At 39.2% G+C, this 23227-nt stretch overlaps 2 protein-coding genes and 1 non-coding gene across 3 annotated transcripts in view; 2 read left to right on the forward strand and 1 right to left on the reverse strand.

Moving 5' to 3' along the window:
- Nucleotides 1-522: 522 nt before the first annotated feature.
- Nucleotides 523-2438, reverse strand: LOC115215913 (tRNA (adenine(58)-N(1))-methyltransferase non-catalytic subunit TRM6-like). Its single transcript, XM_029785262.2, is given in 2 exon segments — nucleotides 523-894; nucleotides 897-2438. Coding segments are annotated over 2 exon segments (1503 nt in total). The 5' UTR covers nucleotides 2283-2438; the 3' UTR covers nucleotides 523-777.
- A 6733-nt stretch (nucleotides 2439-9171) lies between these two features.
- LOC115215924 (tyrosine--tRNA ligase, mitochondrial) overlaps nucleotides 9172-23227 on the forward strand; it is a 47975-nt gene continuing 33919 nt past the window's right edge. Inside the window, exons 1-2 of the mRNA XM_029785285.2 lie at nucleotides 9172-9434; nucleotides 21660-21773. Of these exons, the coding sequence (XP_029641145.1) occupies nucleotides 9376-9434; nucleotides 21660-21773 (173 nt within the window). The 5' untranslated portion in view covers nucleotides 9172-9375. The remainder of the gene's footprint in view (nucleotides 9435-21659; nucleotides 21774-23227) is intronic.
- Nucleotides 17335-17437, forward strand: LOC115215957. Its single transcript, XR_003882036.1, has one exon. It is a non-coding gene; the product is annotated as a U6 spliceosomal RNA (small nuclear RNA).

A 23227-nucleotide genomic window follows, 5' to 3' on the forward strand; every position in this document is an offset into this window, starting at 1 on the left:
AAAAATTGTTAAAAAAAAAAAAAATTAGGAAAATAATAGGTAATAAGGCAATCTTTCGTCTCTAGTAGACCTTTCCGTCGATTTCCGTAAAAAATTTTTATTTTTTTACATATGGGCTTGCGGGAACTTTTGAAGTAATAAGAGCGAAAGAGACTAAGAGAAAGCGATTGTATGACGAGGGAAGTTCTTTTGAAGTTACCGTGCATGGCAAGCATTGATGTACATGTGTGTGTGTGTTTGATGGGGTGTGGGAGACAGACAGTATGTTGTGTAAGTGAAGTGCTTCTGTTAGTGTGTGTGAAGAAACAGAGTAATGTGTGAAAGAAAGAGATAACTGAAATTTTTTACTCGGTGTATGTGTATATGTATGTATATTACTTCAAAAGTTCCCGCAAGCCCATATGTAAAAAAAAAATATTTTTTTACGGAAATCGACGGAAAGGTCTACTAGAGACGAAAGATCGCCGGTAACCCGGTAATAAATATACACACAAAATAAAAACCATGTCAGATGAAAATAAATATGTTTTGTAACAGATTTTACTAAATAAAAAATAATTATACAGGTGAGAATTACATGAAATAAAAATGTGGTCTGAAAACTGGTGGAATAAATTTCTGCTGTAATTCATCCCATTTTGGACAGTTTTGTTTTGTTAGAAAAATAAAATAGAAAGTTATGTGAAAAACACGTGTTTTTTTGTAATATGTATTATTATAAAAGAGTGAGAGAAAGTATGTGTGTGTGTGAGATAAACAAGAAGTATATGGACGGACTTAGGTTTTGAGTACAGTGGTAGCTACTAATAAATAACCACCAGTACCACTCATGTTTACAAGAGGGTGGGTCCTCATAGGTAAAACCTGAAACTCTCGCAACCATGTTTCTGTTAACGGAAATTTACCAAACATCCAAGTTCTCGCAACTGAGCATAACATTCCAACAAACTCTCCTTGTATTGGGAATACACGACGATTTGTCGTGATGGTCGAAGATACCGTAGTAAGTTTAATACTAGAGGGGTCGGATAAAATTTAGAAGCAATTATAATACAATCCAGTTCTTTACTGACCATCAGGCTTTGTGTTGTAACCAACTTTTTTACAAAACTTTCACGTTTTGCTTCACGATTTTCAAATGTCCCACGATATCGTTTTTTCTCTGGTTTCACACTATCCACAGTTTCATTTTGTTTTTCCTCTAAAGATGTCGCTTTAGAATCAGTAACGCTGCTGTCCACGTTGTTTTTGCTTTTATCTTCGCAATTGTCAGATTCTTCATTCTTCATTTCACTTTTGTTATCATTTGTGTCTTCGGGCGAAAGTTCTGGGTTCGATTCCAACTCATTATCGGTACCTTCAGACTTAACAATAGTAGCTGCAGTTTCGTTACTTTCCTCGTTGTCAGGACTAGTTTCAAGTTTGAGCGCTTTCACTTTTGGTTCGTTTTCGTCAACGGCAGCAGGTTTACTATCATCATCAATTATAATGTTACCGGTGTGTTTCAGTAAATTTAATTTCTCCATGGGGAACGAATGTAAAGTATCCATGTGGTCTTGATCGAAATCGTAACAGTCAACAGCAGGACGTGAAGGATGCTGACCATGATAAACATGGATCACATTTCCTCGGCCACCTAACCGCTCCATAACTGCCCCAACAACGATTCCAAGACAAGTGTCTACCACAGCAACGTTCATATCGGCACGAATATTACCTAGCATGAGAATCTGAGCCAAAGAATCGATTCTCAAGTGACAAATTTTGGCAGGGCTTTTCGCAAAATACATTTCGATTAGTATTCTTGTGGTAGGTCGTAGAACTACGAAGACTAGCATGTATTTTCGTTTCTTTTTCTTAATATATTTGTCCTGGGCGTATTCAGTTTTCAGAGAAAATGTCGAACTGTTTTCAATAAGACGTCCAACGATGCTTTCACCAGCCAAACCATCTTTTTTCATGGCCATTATTTCTTCGTGTGACAACTGCTGGTTACTGTCTTTACCAACAATGTTGCGGTTGTCAACACCCTTTCCACAATCAGGAATGTTAACCTTCCACGAATGACGATCTACTTGGACGATGGTGTCATTCTTCACTTCGAATCTGGAGCCATACGGACAGCCAACCATGCCATCCAGTTTAAATTTGTGCTTATCAACGAAGACATAACGATTTAAACGAACCTGCATGATTCTATAAGAGTCATCACGCTTCATGACGATGTGGTCCCCTTCCTTTATGATCTTTTTGGCTGACATCATAACAACACTATCTTCCATCACAGAATGTAAAAAGGAAATAATTCAAATTACAAATCTATCTTTCCATGTGGGCAAAGAGGATAAGACACAGAGAGTAACGTCCCTTGCATAAGTTGTACTTGTCTACACACAAGTATTTCGTCATGGTAATACCTTTGTCTGAATCGATTTTGTTGCATCATTTAACTTTATACAAAAATAGTCGAAACTGGTTAAGAAAGAAAGGAAAAAAAAAACAGGAAGGAAAAAGAGAAATACAAACAGGAAATATGTACATTAGTCTTTGACCAGCATAATAGGAACTAAATTTCCCGCATTAAATGATGTAGTCGTAGACATATTTTGAAATAAAATGAAATAAAATTATTATTCATTAAAACAGGATGTACAGTTCATGAAACGCTTTTGTCTCGTTGGATAGCAAAAGGTTAACGATAGCAAGAACTAAAGGAATACAATGGTAACGGAATCGGTTGGTGTACGCGCGTACGTACACACACACGATACAATTCTTTACGGTGACTACGTGTGTATGTATGAATGTGTGTGCAGCATATTTTGTTCCTTCAGTTGCTATATATGTACACACACACATTAGAAACTGAGAGAAGCTTGCAACGTGTGTGTGTCTGTGCGTGCGTGTATGTTTGTATGTGTGTGTCTGTGCGTGCGTGTATGTTTGTATGTGTGTGTCTGTGCGTGCGTGTGTATGAATGTGTGTGTGTTTGTGTCTGCATGTCTTGACATTGTGAGATAATTGTAAAATGTCACTATGATACAAGCAATATCCATTCTGTGAAAACGTGTTTGGCCACGGGGAAATAATCCCTTACTTGGAAACAGATAAGGGTTGGTGACAGAATGGGCATCCAGCCTCAAGAAATCTGCCTCAAATCTGTCTGTCTAACCTGTGCAAGTGTTGAAAATTGGTCATTAAAACGATGATGGTGATGATATTTATATATACATACATACATATATATATATATATATATATATATATATATATATATGTTAATAAATAAAATAAAACATATGCATATATATAAACATATATGTACGTACCTACCTCTACATGTACATATACACGCATATATGAGTACAGGACACCAAAAAGGACGTCGAACACAATGAGAAACGTAAACATAGACACAAACCAAAGGAACTGGACATTTATGTAAAAACAGCAAAAAATAGAATACAGGACAATTAACACAAAGAAAAAACCCTTCTTCAGTCGCTAAAGCTTTCATCTACTCTACGTTTCGAAGGATAAAAGCAAGACGTATCTTCGACAGGAAAACTTTCCTTCCTGCGAAAAGCAAATCAATTAAAATTCTGAGATCTTTTCGCAGAGGGGTAAAAAATGGTAACAACAGGACAGTAACGACAGTGCAAATTGTAAACAGTATAAGACAGGACACATATATATGCTTCAGAACAAAAAACAGAAGGCAGAGATAGATGAGGGGAGAACAAGCAAGGTGTATTAGTTTTGACACTCAGGAAAAATGGAAGAAGTCTTTGATGTTTCAAGCCTGTGCTCTTCTACAGAGAGGAATGAGGAGAGAAGGGACAGAAAATGTGTCAGGATTAACGATAGTACCTGTTGAATTTATAGATATAAGTTGTTTAAGAATTCATAAATCAGAAAAATAGACATTTGTGCATGTGTGTGTGTGTGTGTGTGTGTGTGTGATATACAATATTAATGGTGATTGATTAATTCAAAGTTTTGTCAGTAGAGGCTTCTCAAAGCAGATTGTTTAGGAAATCATTATCACCTAATCTTTAAAGTAAACTGTCACCATTAATTATCATAAATAAAATTATTATTTTATTCATTTTGAATCTATAACCCGAATTGAGTTCTTTATTTTGTACATATTTAATGTACTTAAACACACAAACCTATAAAACTAACAATTATGTGCCTACACACATATATTCATACACACATATATAGTGATACATACATACACACACAGATACATACATACACACATACAGACATACATGCATGTATACATACTTACACACACACATACATGCATGAATACATACATACACACATACATACATGCATACATACATGTATGCATGCATATAGGATGGCTGCCCCCTCATTATTGGGTATGGCCATTGCACGAAGCTTAACTGTTATTGGCGCTGTGATCAAATGTGACTTTTTAGCCCAGCTAAAGATCTACAATGTCTTGTACAGAATTGGCAGCTAAAACCTTTACCGGTAATAGCTGGCTGTAGTTGTAACTGGGCTTCATGTACCTTTGCATGTCGTTTAAGTCCTCTTACCGAATTACACTCTCTTCCACATGCCTGACAGATATGATTAGTATGGTGTGTAACACCACCACCAGTGGCCAGGTTGTCACTCATCTGTCTTGCTTTATGACTATGAAGATGACTCTTGAGTCCAGTTTTACTGAGGCAGGGTCTTGCACAGACACTGCATGTCAGCATCATAGGAAGACCCTTCCCATCTGGAAGTGTAACAGTAATGCCCTTCCTGACATTTCTCCTTACTTTCTCATGCGCAACTTGAGATTTCTCAAAAGTAGCTGTCCCCTCGTGCACAATCCTTCTCCACCTGCTACGATCAATAGCTATGCCCTTCCATGTGTCAGGAGAGATGCAAGTATCTCTTAAGGAAGCCTTCAGCAAGTCCTTATACCTCTTTTTTTGGTTTATGTGGAGGTTGTTCTCCTTTAGCTAACTCTCCATACATTCATACACATACATACATACATGCATGTATGCATACACAATACACACATACATACATACATACACACACATACATACATACACAGACATACATGCATACTCACACATACATACATGCATACATACATACATACATACACATACATACATACATACACACACACATACATACATACATACATACATACGTACATACATACATAAGTAACAAGGATGTCCCTGACTCAATACATTATGGCCGTTTCAAGCAGCTCCATTTAATCAATCAATGAAAACATTACATCAATTTGAAAATTGATCAAATGGAGCCACTTGAAACAGCTGTAATGTTCCTTATTTACATTCTGTAAATAAGCTGTATGGAGTATACAGAACTGGCTTGGTATCTCAGTTTAAGTACCTAATTCAAATGAATCTTTATCATATATATATATATATATATATATATATATATATATATATATAATATATATATATATATATATATGAACAAAGAAGTATGACTTCTCTCTCTTTTATACATCATCATCATCAACATCCTCATCATCATCAGTATTGTTTAACGTCCGCTTTCCATGCTGGCATGGGTTGGATGGTTTGACTGAAGTTTGGTGAGCCAGAGGCTGCACCAGGCTCAATCTGATCTGACATAGTTTCTACAGCTTGATACCCTTCCTAACACCAACCACTCCAAGAGTGTAGTGAGTGCTTTTACGTGCCACCTGCACAAGGGCCAGTCAGGCGGTTCTGGCAATGACCATGCTCAAAAGGTGTTTTTTATGTGCTACCTGCATGGGAACCAGTCTGGCAGCACTGGCAACGACCATGCTCAAATGTTGTTTTTCACGTGCCGGTATGGCAATGATGGCAACGATCACGCTCGAATGGTGCTTTTATGTGCCACCAGCATGAGAGCTAGTCAGCGGCACTGGCAACAATCATGCTCGGATGGTGCTTTTAACGTTCCACTGGCACGAGTGCCAATCAAGCGGTACTGTCATCAGCCACATCAGTGATTTTGATTCTGATTTCACTTGCCTTAATAGGTCTTAACAAGCAAAGTTTATTGTCCAATGAATGAGGGGTATCCATAAGTGGTCTGGTTACACCCATTAGCATAGGCCACAGGTTATGGTCTCACTTGGCTTGTTCAGGTCTTCTCAAGCATAGCATATCTCCAAAAGTCTCGGTCACATTTTAAAATATTGTATATCCTAAATTAGGAATTGATGTGGATAAATGAAGGCAAATATATATTAAAGTTATGCATATTTTTATTGAATATGCAACCGAAGCTCATTGTATGTCCTTATTTAAATTAAATTAATTAAAAAAAAAGTTATTTATTTAGTTTGTACATTAAATATGAAACTAGTTTTGTATTAACCACACTGCCCTTAGGATAGACTACATTTATATCACTCGCCTTACATCATTTGTCCTTGTTATATTCAAAAACAAAAACCATTCAACACGCATGGAGTTTGGTTTTTAAACTGCCCTCCTCCCCGTCTCTATATCTTCATATATGTAGAAATAGATAGATAAATAGATAGATAGATAGATAGATAGATAGACAGACAGACAGACAGACAGATAGATTTCTTTATTGACCATGCAGGGCTGAACATAGGAGGGACAAAATACAAAGTGGATCTTTTCTTTTTGGGAAGAAGAGAAGGAAAAAAAATGGGTCAAATTCCGATCAAAAGGGATGGTGAAAAAAAAAGTGGGCACGATCAATAGGGATCGTAGATAGATAGATAGCTAGATACATACATACATACACACATAGATAAATAGATAGATGGATGGATAGATAGAGATACATACACACACACACACACGTGCACATGCATGTTGTCTTGAGCAAATACATCCGTAGTGAAAACACTTTAGTCTTAAAGAGTAGAAGTAAATCTCACTCATGTTGGTGGGGAGGGGTATGGTAAAACACATCCTGCACCCTGTGTAAAGTGGTTGGTGTGAAAAAAAGGCATTTAGTCGTAGAACCCTTGCAAGAAAGTGAGATGGGATCCTCTCATCTATCTGCAAGTGCTGTAACTTTAGATAAGAACTGATTTGAACTGTTATGACTCAACCAACCCATGCCAGCATAGAATGCAGAATGTAATGGGATGATGCTGATGCTGATATATATATATATATATATAGACAGAGGGATGGCTGTGTGGTAAGAAGCTTGCTTCCCAATCACATAATTCCAGGTTCAGTTCCACTGCATGGCACCTTAGGCAAGTGCCTTTACTATAGCCTTGGGCTGACCAAAGCCTTGTGAGTAGATTTGGTAGACGGAAACTGAGAGAAGCCTCTTGTATATATATATATATGTGTGTGTGTGTGTGTGTATATACATATATATATATATATATATATATATATATATATAATATATATATATATAATATATATATATATAATATATATATATATATATATACATGTAATATGTATGTTTGTATGTATGTATATGTGAATTTGTTTCCCCACTATCACTTGACAACCAATGTTAGTGTGTTTACATCTCTAGTAGCTTAGTGGTTTGGCAAAAGAGACCGATAGAATAAATACTATTCTTACAAAGAATAAGTCCTGGGGATGATTTGTTTGACTGAAACCCTTTAAGGTGGTGCTCCAGCATGGCCGCAGTCAAAATGATTGAAACAAATAAAAGAAAGAATTCATGTTATACACTCATGCTCATGTATGCACGTATGCATGTGCATCCGTGTATGCACATGTGTATAGCCAATACTCAGAGTACATTGCAATCAATCTTAAAGAGGAAATTTTCACCAAAGTGCTCAACAAATGCTCATAAGAATATAGGGGGTTATGGTATTAAGTCTATACTGTGAAAGAATAAATGAAAAGAGTAGTTTCATTACTTGGTTTTGAAAAACGTGTGACAATTCTTTTACTCTAGAACAGTGGTTCTCAACCAGGTCCGTATGGCCCCCTGAGGATTCACATAAAATTTTTAGGGGTCCAAGTAACAAAATAGTAAATTGGGGATCCACAATCATATTTTAGCTCCCCAGAAAAAAATTGTTTTTAGATGTATGTATTGGTATGTATTACAAGAAACAGCTAAATTTCTTTCTTCACCATTTTACATAGTTCAAACTACACAAATTAATCCTTTCGTTACCATATTTCTGTTGAGATGCTATGTGTTCTGTTCAATTACTTTAAATATAACAAAGAATTTAGTAAAATAACTTAGTTATCATTCAGCTAGTGTTAGGAACATAAATTGTGATTAATGTTTGGTGTGCATTCTCTATCTGTATGATGTGTTGTAGCACAGGGAATTACGTGTTATAGTATTGTATAGCACAGTGTTATGATATAATGTATTACGTTATACTATGGTTTGGAATAGTGCAGGATATTTGAACTGTCAGAATCCAGGACACCTCCACCAATAGTCACCACAACCCTTCATAGCAACGTTCAACACTCACTTTGGGCCTTTGGTGTTATTTATCTGTCTGTCTGTCTATTTATTTATCTATCTATCATCTATCTATCTGTCTGTCTGCCTACCTGTCTACCTGCCTATCAATCTATCTATCTATCTATCTATACACACACACACACACACACAATGTTTTGGTATTAGTGTATGGCGTCAGTCATGGATGAGTTTGTGTTTGTTCAGCTCTGTTGGGCAGATGAAAGAATGTAACACACTCATCCACGACGTCATAGACTTTTACCGAAAGATTGCCAAACATACATACATACATACATGAAAAAAAAGGACATATTGACCGATGTAGTCCTAGGGTGACCGGTAATAAAGTCACAGAAAAAAAATCACAGTAATAAAGTCACAATTAATTTACAGGATCCGGACAAAACTCCGCCGGACAATATTCCTGTGACTTTTTTTCCTGTAACTTTCTTTTATCTGGATTTAGTCCCAGATTTACACAAAAAGACCCGGGATTAAACAACAACATCGCCAACACAACAAACTACAAGACTCTCACTACCGCCACCACAAACAACAGCAATGAATCATCACCACCATCATAATTAATTACAACAATATTAATACTAATGGTTAAAACAGACATTCAGTTTGTAATAATTATTCTGTCAACAAAAATATATTTAACACTGACGACCTTTATTTGTCGTTCACCGGCGGTGTAAGTATAACATTGAAAACAGCGTGGTTATTTAGAATGTCATTTGAGGATTTTATCTGAGATGAATGATTGATGGCTATATATTACTATTGATTCGCTGTATGTAAGTGTAGAGTGTAGGCCGAGTATTCTCTAATACATTGTAATTGGAAAACTCTAAATTGCCAAAAAAAACAGAAGAAAACATGGGTTCAACTTTCACGTGGAAATATCTCACCTGGAGTAGATGTATAATTCACCGCAGGTATGTTTAAAAAAGCAGCCCAAAATACTCTTATAATAATAGTAATGTTTTCTTTATTTGCCATAAAGGCTACAAATAAGGAGGAAATTATAAAGCTGAAGGACAAACAATATCGGTTTTACACCGAATGTTGAAACCTAATAGGAAATACACTATGTAAGGAAACGTATTATTTTCTGTATCTTTTAGGAAGGTTAGTGCCCATGATTTTTCTTCCAGGACCTCCTAGATAGATAGGGTGTACGGAAGAAGGTATCATCAAACCAGAAACCTTATTCAAATGCTGGCAGTGAAGCGCAGACTCTGCTAAAAGCATTCAAGGTGCCCTATCGTGTTGTTAAACCGGATGACGGATTAACTACCTATACGTATATAAATAATAAATAAATTCCCGAGAGGAGATTCGCGGGAGCCTCTTTTTAAGCATGTATTTATCCTTCAAAGATGTGATTGCTGAAATTAGGTTAAATCATCCACCCCATTCATACCAGCATTTCAGCAGAACTGGAAGAGGTACTACTTAAATACAGAGGTCCCTTAACGGTTCTACTTCAGGTGTTACGTACAAAACATTTTAAATGTACGCCGTGTGGACGTGTAATGATACTCTGACCCACCCTAAAAACCAACCCTCCCCTTCATATCGTTACCTAGATGCATCGGGACCTCTGTATTTAAGTAGTGCTCTGGAGGGTACAGATTCGTTCCCACACGCTCACATTTTTACAGTAACACTTGGCCCAGGAAGAAGCTCACTCATTTAACTTTCCAAATACATCCACCTCAATATCATAATATTGCTTTAGTCATCAGACAGAACTCCCCCCACCCGCCACTATGGTGTTTTAATCCTTGTATTTTTACTTTATCGATCCCTGTGAAGCGATTTCAAGTTACGTCGGCTTCACTTTACCTTCCGGTAACTTGAAATCGTGTTTAGATTATCGGGTGGGAAGATAAAATCGATCTCAAATTGTCCCTGGGTGGTAGCTGGAAGGTAATTTTCGTCTTGCCTCAACATTTATTTTTTGCATTTTATCTCTGTCATTTATGTAGTAGTTGGGGTAGTAGTATGAGTGGCGGTGGGTGGTGAAGTATTAGTAGAGTGGTTAGTCGTAGTTGTGGTGGTAGTAGTAGCAGTACTAATATATGACACCAGGCTCAGGCTAACTTAGTGAGGGTGGTGGAGGGTAATATGAAATCAATTTCTGATCCCTGGAAGGGAGCCTGAAAAGGTGTAGCTTGAACCCTTTACACTAACTACAGCTGTTTGAACTAAGAATGTAGGGAGCTGTAACTAAATACCATGAGGTACTCATATTGGCCAATTACTCCTGAGTTTGCTATTTTTAATGTCATTAAGAGTCATGACATCATCAATAAAGAAGGGACTAGGGTGTGTTATTGCGTATTGGCACAATCCTCAGTGCTTGACTCCAGAAAGGTCAAGTTGACCTTGGTTGAAATTGGGGCTCCATTATTCTCTTTTATCCATATTTCTAGTTGAACCAACACAAGAGTTTCTGTAGCATTCTTGGGCCACTAGAAAGAGTTATCAAATCTCCCTCAAGTCACATCCAACCCTTGTTTTGTTTAATGTCTATCTTTTGCTTCCTAGCATGACTAAGATGGGTGGAAATTAGGACAGGATTTTTATGGCTGGATGCATGTCCTGTTGCCAATCTTTAGTCTATTGAATAAGAAACATAGTGACATAGAGATCTGGAAGCAAATGACATTGCTTTTGAATGAATCTTTTGTTTGTAAAGTTTGCACAGAATGTCAAGACATGTTAAGAAGCTCGGACATGCTCTTGCAGTTGACTGCAAGCAAGGGATACTGCCTGTATTGAACGTGGGGCAGTTCTTTGTACTCATTGAACTCATGTGAAGATGAGGAAGAAATATGAGGGCACAGGCGTGGCTGTGTGGTAAGTAGCTTGTTTACCAACCGCATGCTTCTGGGTTCAGTCCCACTGCATGGCACCTTGGGCAAGTGTCTTCTACTATAGCCTAGGCCGACCAAAGCCTTGTGAGTGGATTTAGTTGATGGAAACTGAAAGAAGCAACTGATAGAATAAGTACTAGGCTTACAAAGAAAAAGTCTTGGAGTTGATTTGTTTGACTAAAGGCGGTGCTCCAGTATGGCTGCAGTCAAATGACTGAAACAAATAAAAGCATAAAGAAATAACTTACATGCACACACATCATTTAATTGTGTTCAAAAGCTGTTTCACCACTAACAAAATTATGAACTACATGTGCGCTGGTGGCACATAAGAGAACCATCCGAATGTGGCCGTTGCCAGCGCCGCCCAGACTGGCCTCATGCCGGTGGCACGTAAAAAGCACCATCCGTTCGTGGCCGTTGCCAGCCTAGCCTGGCCCCCGTGCCGGTGGCATGTAAAAAAAGCACCATCCATTCGTGGCCGTTTGCCAGACTCGTCTGGCACCACCATCCATTCGTGACTGTTGCCAGCACCGCCCCGACTGGCCTCGTGCTGGTGGCACGTAAAAAGCACCATCCGTTCGTGGCTGTTGCCAGCCTCGCCTGGCACGTAAAAAGCACCATCCGTCCGTGGCTGTTTGCCAGCTCCGTCTGGCACCTGTGCGGGTGGCACGTAAAAAGCACCCACTACACTCATGGAGTGGTTGGCGTTAGGAAGGGCATCCAGCCGTAGAAACACTGCCAGATTTGACTGGGCCTGATGCAGCCTTCTGGCTTCACAGACCCCAGTTGAACCGTCCAACCCATGCTAGCATGGAAAGCGGACGCTAAATGATGATGATGATGTGAATTTTATATATTCATACATATATATATATATATATATATATATATATATATACACACACACACATATGAAATGCCACATAGATACCTCAACAAGTGGTACCATCTGGACACATCATCACCACATTTACTATTTATACAACATTTACTAATTTGTTTTACGGTCTCTCCTACATGTGAGTAGCCATGTAGCTCCTTCCCTTAAGTTTCATAAGCCATGCAAGTTGCATGGCCACCCCATTAATGCTGTTGGCACAAAGCATCTTTTCCACTCAGTAAAGTGGTTGGTGTTCGGAAGGGCATCCAAATGTAGAAACCATGTTGAAGCTAGCACTGGGGCATGATGAAGTCCTTGGGCCCATAGGACCCTATCGAACCACCCAACCCATGCCATTATGGAACATGGCTTTTAAATGAAGATGATGGCATATTTTCATCATTGTTTACCATCTTTCATGCTGGTCTGAGTTGAACTGTTCAACAGGATCTTACAAGTCAGAGGACAGTGATATACTCCAATGCCTGCTTTTGACATGGTTTATAAAATATGGTTATCTTCCTAATTCCAATTAATTTAGAGTGTACAGGGTACTTATTTCATGGCATCAGCACTATAAACACACACACACATTCCATATTTGTATGGATCAAACATAATTCATTAATGATATTGTGTAGACGATACATAATCGAACAGTAATTATTTTGTGCTTAATCCGGTTAAGGTGAGCCAAATAAGTGTTTATTAAAATTCCTACTTTATAAATCCTATCTTGAAAATATTAGAATTTGGTTTGAAGCACCATGGAAGATAAAACAATTTATTCTTAAGGTGGTAGCATGTTGTCAACTTAATGTGACAGTCCCATGAAGGGAAGAATTTAAATGAAAAACTAAGAATAGTAAATCATCATTTGTAAATCTTTCAGAGAGATTTATGCAGTAGCAGCACGATAAAGTGATAGTATGTTGTCAACTTAATGTGATAGTCCCATGAAAGGGAAGAATGCTACTGTTATTTGGCCCTAGGAAACACTGTTTCCTGTTGGACTTGACACATTTCCTGTGTCCTTATGTTTTCAAAGTGGAGACAAGCACCTCTACCCAGCAAAGCCGGCATCCAGAGACTAGTTTCAAAGGCAGATAAGCATCGACAGCTAGCAAGCCATGCTACTCCAGACTGATGATGAGCAATGACTCTGAAACTAGTCTCTGGATGCTGGCTTTGCTGGGTGGAGGTGCTTATTTTCCCCTTTGAAAACATAAGGACACAGGAAATGTGTCAAAGCCAACAGGAAATGGTGTTTCCTAGGGCTAAATAACTGTAGCATTCTTCCCTTTCATGGGACTGTCACATTAAGTTGACAACATACTATCACTTTATCGTGCTGCTACTGCATAAATCTCTCTGAGAGATTTACAAATGAATTTATTCTTAGTTTTTCATTTAAATTTCTTTGACAAGTTTCCTCAATTTCTGTCTCCCTGTTTTATAAGATATTGGTTGACACATGAGTATAGTCCTGAATGCCAGCTGATAATGTTTGTCAAGGGGGACTGAACCATAACTTCTTAAACACATGCCCATATCATCATTATCATTTAACATCCTGTTTTCCATGTTGGCATGGGTTGGAAGGTTTAACCAGAGCAGACAAGCTGGTCCTATGACTACTTTGACTAGGTTTCTACATATATACTCTGACAGATTCCCTGCTACAGTGCTGAAGGAGTGCCAACATCAACTGGCATTCCATTTAGTTTATTCTGTGGAGGAAATCATTGGATGCTGGCCATATTCCTGAAAATTTCCTATCACAGTCGACTGTCCTAATTTTCAAATGGGCAACAAATCACTGGCAGTGAATTACTGACCAGTGTCGCTTAGCTCTTATATCAAGTTATTTGAGAGAATGGTGAGATCTCAAGAAACTCACTTCCTGGAAAGTAAGAACCTATTTATTCCCAACCAGCATGGTTTGCACAGTGGCAGGGTTAGGGTAACACAGCCCTTGCATCAGCTTGATGACATCCTACAGGCTCTGGGAGAGGGCTCCAATGCAGTTGACCATCGCATCCTGTTAAAGAAACTGTTGAACATTGGAGTCTGAGGGAAACTTACTAAAATGGATTGAATGTTTTCTGGTGAACAGAACCCAGGATGTGGTGACAGATAGTGTTCGATTATGCTCGGCAGGAATCATCAGTGGAGTTTTACAAGGCACTGTCTTGGGCCCACTCCTTTTCATTATTTACATCAATGACATTGTTGACATCATCAAACACAACTATATTTGATTTTTCATGGATGACTCAAAGCTTCTGAAGGTTGTCAACAGAGCAGGAGACTTTAATTAAATCTGCTCACTGTTATCCAATGGGAAGAAAAACACAATGTGCAGCTGGATGAGAATAAATTCAAATTAATCCACTTTGGTAAAATGGCTGCACTTAGGGTACTGTACACTTTTCCATTGGGCAAAAACCTCATTGCATCAAACACCACTTGAGACCTCAAAGTAATTGTAGACAAAAACTTAAACTGGAGTGCCCACATAAACAACAAAGTCAACATGGCCCACAAGGCGTGCTCCTAAATGCTCAAGACTTTTCGGTCTAGAGACACTTTTACCATTATCCTTCTCTTCTCTACCTTTGCCCATCCTCACCTTGAATACTATTGTCTGCTGTGGTTTCCCTACCTGAAGCAGAATATAATAAAAATTGAAGAACCCCAGATATCGGTCACAACGAAAATAGACAGCATGGCAGGTCTTGATTATTGGGATCATCTCAAGAAACTCAATCCTTATTCCTCCAGCATTGCCATGAATGCTATATCATTTGTACGATGTGGAAAATATTCCAACAGCATTGACTAAATGATGTTGGTATCAACCTTAAAGTTCACCCAAGGCTTGGTCCCTGTGCTAGCCATCCTCTATAAAAGTCATGTTTTTGTCTCATCACAACTCTAAGACAGAACTGTTTCACCTCAACTGGCCCTGTTCTCTTTAACATCATATCATGACACATGAGAGAAGAAAAAGATCTAATATTTAAATGGTTTCTGGATGATTATCTCCAACAAATTCCAGATAAAGCACCAACCCCTGGATATATATCAGCAAACAATAACTCTCTACTCAAATGGGCTGTGGTACCCATAGAATGACTAATATCAATCACCTTTAAATGTCTTTTCAGGTGGTGCTATTAAATTAGACATGTCCTGGTGGCAGGCAATGCTGGCCGAAACTTATCAGTGGTTAGGGCATCAGCTTGTGATTGTGAGGTTGTGAGTTCGAATCCTGGACCAGGCTGCCTGTTGTGTTCTTGAGCAAGACACTTTATTTCATGTTGCTCCACTTCACTCAGCTGTAGAAATGAGTGTAACATCACTGGTGCCAAGCTGTATCAGCCCTTGCCTTTCCCTTGGATAATATCAGTGGTGTGGAAAGGGGAGGCTGGTATGCATGGGTGACTGCTGGCATTCCATAAACAACCTTGCCTGGACTTGTGCCTCGAAGGGGAACTTTCTAGGTGCAATCCCATGGTCATGGCTGAAGGGGGTCGCGTAGTGGTTGGCATTAGGAAGGGCATCCAGTTGTAGAAACACTGCCAGATCAGACTGGAGCCTGGTGCAGCCTCCTGGCTTCCCAGACCCCGGTTGAACCGTCCAACCCGTGCTAGCGCAGAAAACTGACGTTAAACGATGATGATGATGATATATGTGTGGATGTGTGGTAAGAAGCTTACTTCCCAAACACATGGTTCCAAGTTCAGTCCCACTGCATAGTACCTTGTGCAAGTGTCTTCTACTATAGCCCCAGGCCGACCAAACCTTTGTGAGTGGAAACTGAAAGAAGCCCATCTTATATATATATATATGTCCAGTCAATTAGATCAACCCCAGTACTCAACTGGTACTTAATTTATCTACCCCAAAGGATGAAAAGCAAAGTCAGCCTCAGCAGAATTTGAACTCAGAATGTAGTGGCTGGCGAAATACCTCTAAGTATTTCATCCAACATGCTAATGATTCTGCCAGCTTGCCACCTTAATAATAATAATAATAATAATAATAATCCTTTCTACTATAGGCACAAGGCCTGAAATTTTGGGGGAGGAGACTAGTCAATTAGATTAACTCCAATGTTGAACTGGAACTTATTTTATTGTCGTGGAGGTGCTATGTCCTAGTGGTTAGGGCAGTGGACTCGCGGTCATAGGATCACGGTTTCGGTTCCCAGACCAGGCGTTGTGAGTGTTTATTGAGCAAAAACACCCAACGCTCCACAAGGCTCCGGCAGGGTGGTGGTGGCGAGCCCTGCTGTACTCTTACACCGCATTTTTCTCTCACTCTTTCTTCCTTTTTCTGTTATACCTGTATGTCAATGAGGCCAGCCTTGTCACAATCTTTGTCATGCTGAATCACCCTGAGACTCAGCCACTTGCACGTTAATTTCACGAGCTGGCTGTTTCATTGATCAGATCAACTGGAACCCTTGTCGTAACCGACAGAGTTCCACGGTAATTTTATTGACCCTGAAAGGATGAAAACAAAGTCGACCTGTGCAGAATTTGAACTTAGAACAGACAAGGCGCTGCTAAAACTGGAATTGATGAAAGCCAAAGTTCATCTTGGCAGGACACCATTTCTATAGTCATTAATCATATTTGAAGAATGAATCTGATGTTTTAGGGTTTGGTGACAAATGAGGCAGCTAGAAATAACAGCTAAATTTCCCTCAAATCATATTTGATCATCTTAAAAAAAAAATGTTGGGAAGGAAGCACATTGGACATCGTGGTCCTAGATATCTATTTTGGAAAGTTGAGGTAATCATGAGTAGATTGTCTTTGATCAAGTCTTCTCCATCAGGATTGAATAGAGAGAGGCTAAACAATAACAGCCTATAGCAAGAATTGAACCCAGTCAACGAAAATGCTGTCAGTGTTTAGCCCAAGGTCAACAACTAATCAAGCAGGTCTTTTGTTAAAGACGTTCCAGCCATGACCTTCCCATTTTTCATTCAATGACTCTCAAACAACTTTCAGTATCTTGTGGATTATTCTGACCTTTCCATTCTGGAAATTTTTATATGAATATTAGCAATACGTATACTAAAATTGGAACAATACAGAGAAGATTAGCATGGCCCCTGCACAAGGATGATACGCAAATTCGTGAAGCATTCCATATTTCTACTGACTGTATTTCATCTGTCTTTACATTCTGAGTTCAAATTCCACTGAGGTCTACTTTGCCTTCAGCCTTTTGCGGTCGATAAATTAAGTACCAGTTGCATGCTTGGGTCAACCTAATCGACTGGCCCCCTCCCCCAAAATTGTCAGGCCTTGTGCCAAGAGTAGAAAAGATTATTATTATTATACTGGCTGGCTCATGTCAATGGGCCTACTCAGAGTGTGTGCCTGTAGGCCAGATGGAATGAGAGGAAAGGGGTGCCTACCTTGGGTGCCTACCTTGGGTGCCTACCTTGGGTGCCTACCTTGGGTGCCTTTGGTGATAGGTGGTCCAGAGTGTGTGAGGTTTCTTTGGTTACCTCTTGGTGGACCCCCCCTATTGGGCAAGTATATTGTTGGTTTAATCTCCTTGTTAATTGTTGTGTTTTTGTTGGCTGTTTACATATTTAACCCCACTGTCCCCCATCTGTGTATCGTCCTTTATGTTTTGTGCTTGGCCCTGGTGGCCAATGAAGAAAGTATCATTATTATTATTATTATTATTATTTATTTATTTATTGCCTACAGGGAGCTAAACATAGAAGGGGACAAACAAGGACAGACAAGGGGATTAAGTCGATTACATCGACCCCAGTGATTAACTGGTACTTATTTAATTGATCCTGAAAGGATGAGAGGCAAAGTCGACCTCAGTGGAATTTGAACTCAGAACGTAATGGCAGACGAAATACTTCTAGATGGCAGTGGGCTGGCAGAAACGTCAGCATGCCAGGCAAAACGCAAGCAGCATTTCATCCATCTTTATGTTCTGGGTTCAAATTCTGCTGAGGTTGATTTTGCCTTTCATCCCCTTGGAGTTGATTAAATAAGTACCAGTTATATACCCCTCCTCCAAAATTGCTGGCCTTGTACCAAAATTTGAAATCATCATCATCATCATCATTATTATTATTATTATTATATATTTTTTTTGGTCAAATTATGCTGGTATTTCTGGAAAATTGCATTTTATTAAAAAATATTCATTTAACAAATTCCAGAGGAAAAGGGTGGAATAGTTCACAAAAGTAACTTCAGTTTTTCAACAGAATCGTAATCTAAAAAGTTTCTGGTACCACATACAAAGCACTGGGGCTGGTGCCAATACAAAAAGCACTGGTGTTGGTTCCATTCACTAGTGTAGCTAGAGTGTGTGCCACCCGGGGTGGCCCTTCTGTGTGCTGCCCTGAGACTCCACAAAAACCACATATTGCCTACAGCAGACCCAAAACTAGTGTCCTTTTAAAAGTGCCGGGTGGGATGGGGGAATACCCTTACCGCCCCCCCCCCTCCGCAGTATGCTAGTGGTTCCGAGTAAAAAGTTCTGGGGTGGGTGCCACGTAAAATGCACAGGTAATGGTGTCACATAAAAAACACCCAGCACACTGTAAAGTGATTGGTGCAGCCCTCAGCCCAGCCAGCTCCTGTAAAGCTCTCCAACCCATGCCAGCAGGGAAAACGGATGTTAAATTAATGATGATGATGGCATCAAAACATTTGAGATGTGGGAAATATCCGCCACTTCTAAATTTTGTTTTGTATTTTTTTAGACTTCTAATTACAATATAATAGAAATCTTATACTATTTGAAAAGCATTTGCAGAAAATTCCATTATAAAAGAACCCATTTTTCTGAAAGCAATGAGGAAACAAAAATCGAAGTGGGTGAATTATCCGAAATTCTTCACCCCAACCTTCCGAAAAAAAAAAAATTCTCTACAAATTTAGATATAATCGTAATTTATGCGGTACATTTAGCTGCTATTTCTAGCATTTGAATGACCACTTATATGCTCTGTCTGTCTCTCTCTCACATTTGCTCATCCAGTGTAGTACTTATGGTTGCCTATTTACGGTAAGGTAGACTGTGCCATCGAGAATTCTATCCGTTGATTATAACTTAAGAGTCTGGCGTCAGTGGAATTAAATGGTCAGCTCATCGTCTTCACTCATTCATTTCCCTCCTGTTTGTCTCTCCTCTTCCCATCACCCTCCTTATGTCCATCACCTTCTTCGCTTCCCGCGCAAATCGCTAAGCCCAGCTCGTCTTTCCCACTAGTGTTGAGTTACTCTCAACGCCCCAGGAGAGCCTGCAAAGGCTAAGAGGGCGGAGGTAAAGAATACGGATCTTTTCGGTTTGAACGGCAGTTTTTTTCTAGCGGTGTCATATGAAATTGTCACCCATAATTATGACCCTAGTATCGATCTATTGTATTTCAATCTGTTTTAGGGTTAGGGGTGGGGGTAGGGTATCTTTTTTTCTTCAGAAATGTAAATAAACCCAATCTGTTTCTTAAACGAGGGACATATTCATACAGCACAGAATGTTTTTCACCTCAATAGACGGTCATTGATTGGTTCAAATTGCAGAAATTGAAGAAAAAAAACAACAAATATCTTACAAACTATAGAATTTTCTCAATAAAGCCAAGAGAAAAAGATGTTTTATAAACACATTCTACCTGTATACGAAGTTTAAAAGTGTTTAGTTACGTGGAAATTATTTTTAAAAACTGCCATTCAAACCGAAAAGATCCAAGAATACGCACACCACATGTTTTTGGCGTAACCCTATCCCTAAACATAGGGTGTGCATATTCTTTACCTTCGCCGGCTAAGAGTACTAAGTAAATAAATAAAAATAAAAATTGAACCCCGCAAATCTGCAAATGGGTTTATAATGCAAGGGAGATAACTTTTATATTGACCGTTAAAATGTAAAGAAAGAGTTATTTACCTTGAGGAAATACATTTTTTTTATGCTTTCACAATGCCAACAGAATTTGTATATAAGTTTTGAACCCGTATTCTGTCTGTTATGTAGCCAACACCGCTACGCCAAGGGTTGTGGAACAAACGGGGGCCTCTACGTGATGATCCAAGCTGCTAGAAATAACAGTGAGATGTCTTTACTGTCGACGAAAAGAATAGGTTTATCATGTGGTGGTATCCTTTCGATATGTCTCGACAAAATCAAAATACTTCAATTCGGCTGTTTCCGTGGAAGCAGTGTCAACGATCAGTTGTCGAAATGGGAGGATGAGAAGAAAGCTAACGGGTTGTACGTGTATGCGTGCTTGTTCTTGTGTGTGTGTGTGTGTTCCTGTTCTGTTTTTATGTATTTATGTGTTGTGGAATATAGCTATAACGAAATTATTGCCTTGCATATTTGTTCTTACCTGCTTCGTGTGTGATTGTAAATTAATTTCGTTATATCTATATTCCACAACACATAAATACATATAGACAGAATAGGCACAGACAAGAACAAGCACGCACGTACAACCCATTAGCTTTCTTCTCATCTTCCCATTTCGTCAACTGACAGTTGACACCGCTGCCATGGAAACAGCTGAATTGAAGTGTTTTGATTTTGTCAAGACATATCGAAAGAATACCTATGTGGTCCTTGGTTCCTTGGATGTAGGAAAAAAAAAAAAAAGAGACTGAACTGCAATGGGTTTAATTAGGGGTCTGCTTGAGCAAGTTTGACTTGGAGGTTAAGCTACAATAAATCTTGTATGGGCTTCTTATTGGCAGAATCATGAGCGTGTTGGATTTGCAGTATTCCGTCTCAAAATTCTTCGATTGACCAACGACTTCTCTTCCTATCTAAACCTATAAAATAAAACTCTCTTTCCCTCTCATCTTAATTCTCTCCATCTTCTTTTTGCTTCCCTCTCTTCAAGACTCCCTTCTTTCTCTTCTGACATTTCAGTCGAAGAGATTCTCCATTATTGTCACACTTTCATGTGCTTTGGACAGAGAAAATCTTTCTCTTTCCCCAAAAGACTTAGCTTTAAATGCCAGAAACAACTTGTACATGCAAGTGCTACCAAGCCAACAAATGTATGGGGTCATCAGGAGAGAATGCGTGCTGATTCAGGGCCTACCTCTCGACGGCATCATTGCGCACCGGCCCCCCTCACTGATATGAGGCCTCGCTTGCTAGATCAGCTGGTTATCTGATATAGCTCAATATTCTTCTAGCTATCACCCATCGTCACTTTTTAACCAAATCCAATGGCTAGCCTTCTCCACTATAGTTTGGATATCAGTCATGGTGGTATTTACCTTACGATGAGTTAAGCCTAACAATAACAACAGAACTTTAAAAATTTAATACTTTGCTTATCTGAATATAATATACTTTATATATTTATATAAATGTTGTATTTTTTGTAGGTTAAGGAATTTTGGTAAAATACAGAGATGTCAGAGTTCCACCGCAATAACCAATAAGAATATTCTTCAGTTACACGAAAGAGGTCTCTTCCAGAATGTCTTTCCCCCTGAAAGGTAACTTAATCAATTCTTTATTTGTTCTATTTTCTTTTTTTTTTTTTTTTGGTTTCACATACATTAAAGCGCCAATGATTGCTTGTAACCAACGGCAACAACCACTTACCTCTGTCAGTCACTATGTCTTGAATGTGTTGCTTTTCTGGGCATTGACACACTAAAGGGCCATCATCATCATCTAACATCCGTTGTCCATGCTGGCATGGGTTGGACAGTTTGACTAGGGCTGGCACGCTGGAAGGCTGCACCAGACTCCAGTCTGATTTGGCATGGTTTTCTACGGCTGGATGCCTTTCCTAATGCCAACCACTCTGAGACTGTAATGCGTGCTTTTACGTGTCACTGGCACAGGTGCCATTTGTATGACACCAGTGTCTGCCATGACTGCAATTGTTGCTTGGTTTGGTGAGTTTTCTTCTCAAGCACAACGTAATGCCAAAGGTTTCGATCATTGCCTTCGTGAAGCTCAGCACTTGAAAGGAATGTCTAGTGTAACAGCTGACTTAGTAGAAGCCCACAAGATTATCCAGACCACACACACACAAACAAGAAAATGAGATGACAAAAAATGAAGGATTATTTTATGAAGTTCATTAGCTTACAGCTGTTCTGCTATAAGATGTAGTGGACTCATAGTTGAGCACCTGAGTAACACCTTACAGTTTCATCAGAGCCTCTAACACTTTCTTCTGAAGCTTACGTATATTGAGTTCTACAGGTTATTAGTCTCGTAATCTCTAACTGGTATATAAATGGCAGGCTTCCTTCAGTTATTGTCTCTCAAGGGTTTGGTTGTCCCAGTTCTATAATCAAAAATGCCTGTCCGGGATTCCACACATTGGGACTGAGCCTAAAACCATGTAACTGGGAAGTTCCAATATTGGACCCTGCTGGTGGCACGTGAAAAGCACCATCCGAATGTGATTGATACCAGGTTTACCTCTCTGGCTCTTGTGCTGATGGCATGTAAAAAGCACCAACCAAACCTGGCCGATGCCAATACCCCCCGACTGGTTCCCATGCTGGTGACACATAAAAAGCACTATCCAAACATGACCAATGCCAGACCCGCCTGACTAGCTCACATGCCGGTGGCACGTAAAAAGCACCCACTACACTCTCAGAGTGGTTGGTGTTAAGAAGGGCATCCAGCTGTAGAAACATTGCCAGATCAGATTGGAGCCTGGTGCAGCCACTGGCTTTCCAAACATCAGTCAAACCATCCAACTCATGCCAGCATGGAAAGCAGAGGTTAAACGACGACAATGAAAATACCATCCATACACATCATCACTAATCTATTGCTTCAGTGACTCTCCCTTGTACCACCGCTAACCTACCAATTCCAGTGACTCTCCGTTGTACCATCGCTAACCTACTATTTCCACTAATTCTCCCTTCTACCATTGCTAACCTAGCAAATCCAGTGATTCTCCCTTCTACCATCACTA

The sequence above is a fragment of the Octopus sinensis genome, linkage group LG9 (assembly GCF_006345805.1).
Source record: "Octopus sinensis linkage group LG9, ASM634580v1, whole genome shotgun sequence".
Taxonomy (NCBI): domain Eukaryota; kingdom Metazoa; phylum Mollusca; class Cephalopoda; order Octopoda; family Octopodidae; genus Octopus; species Octopus sinensis.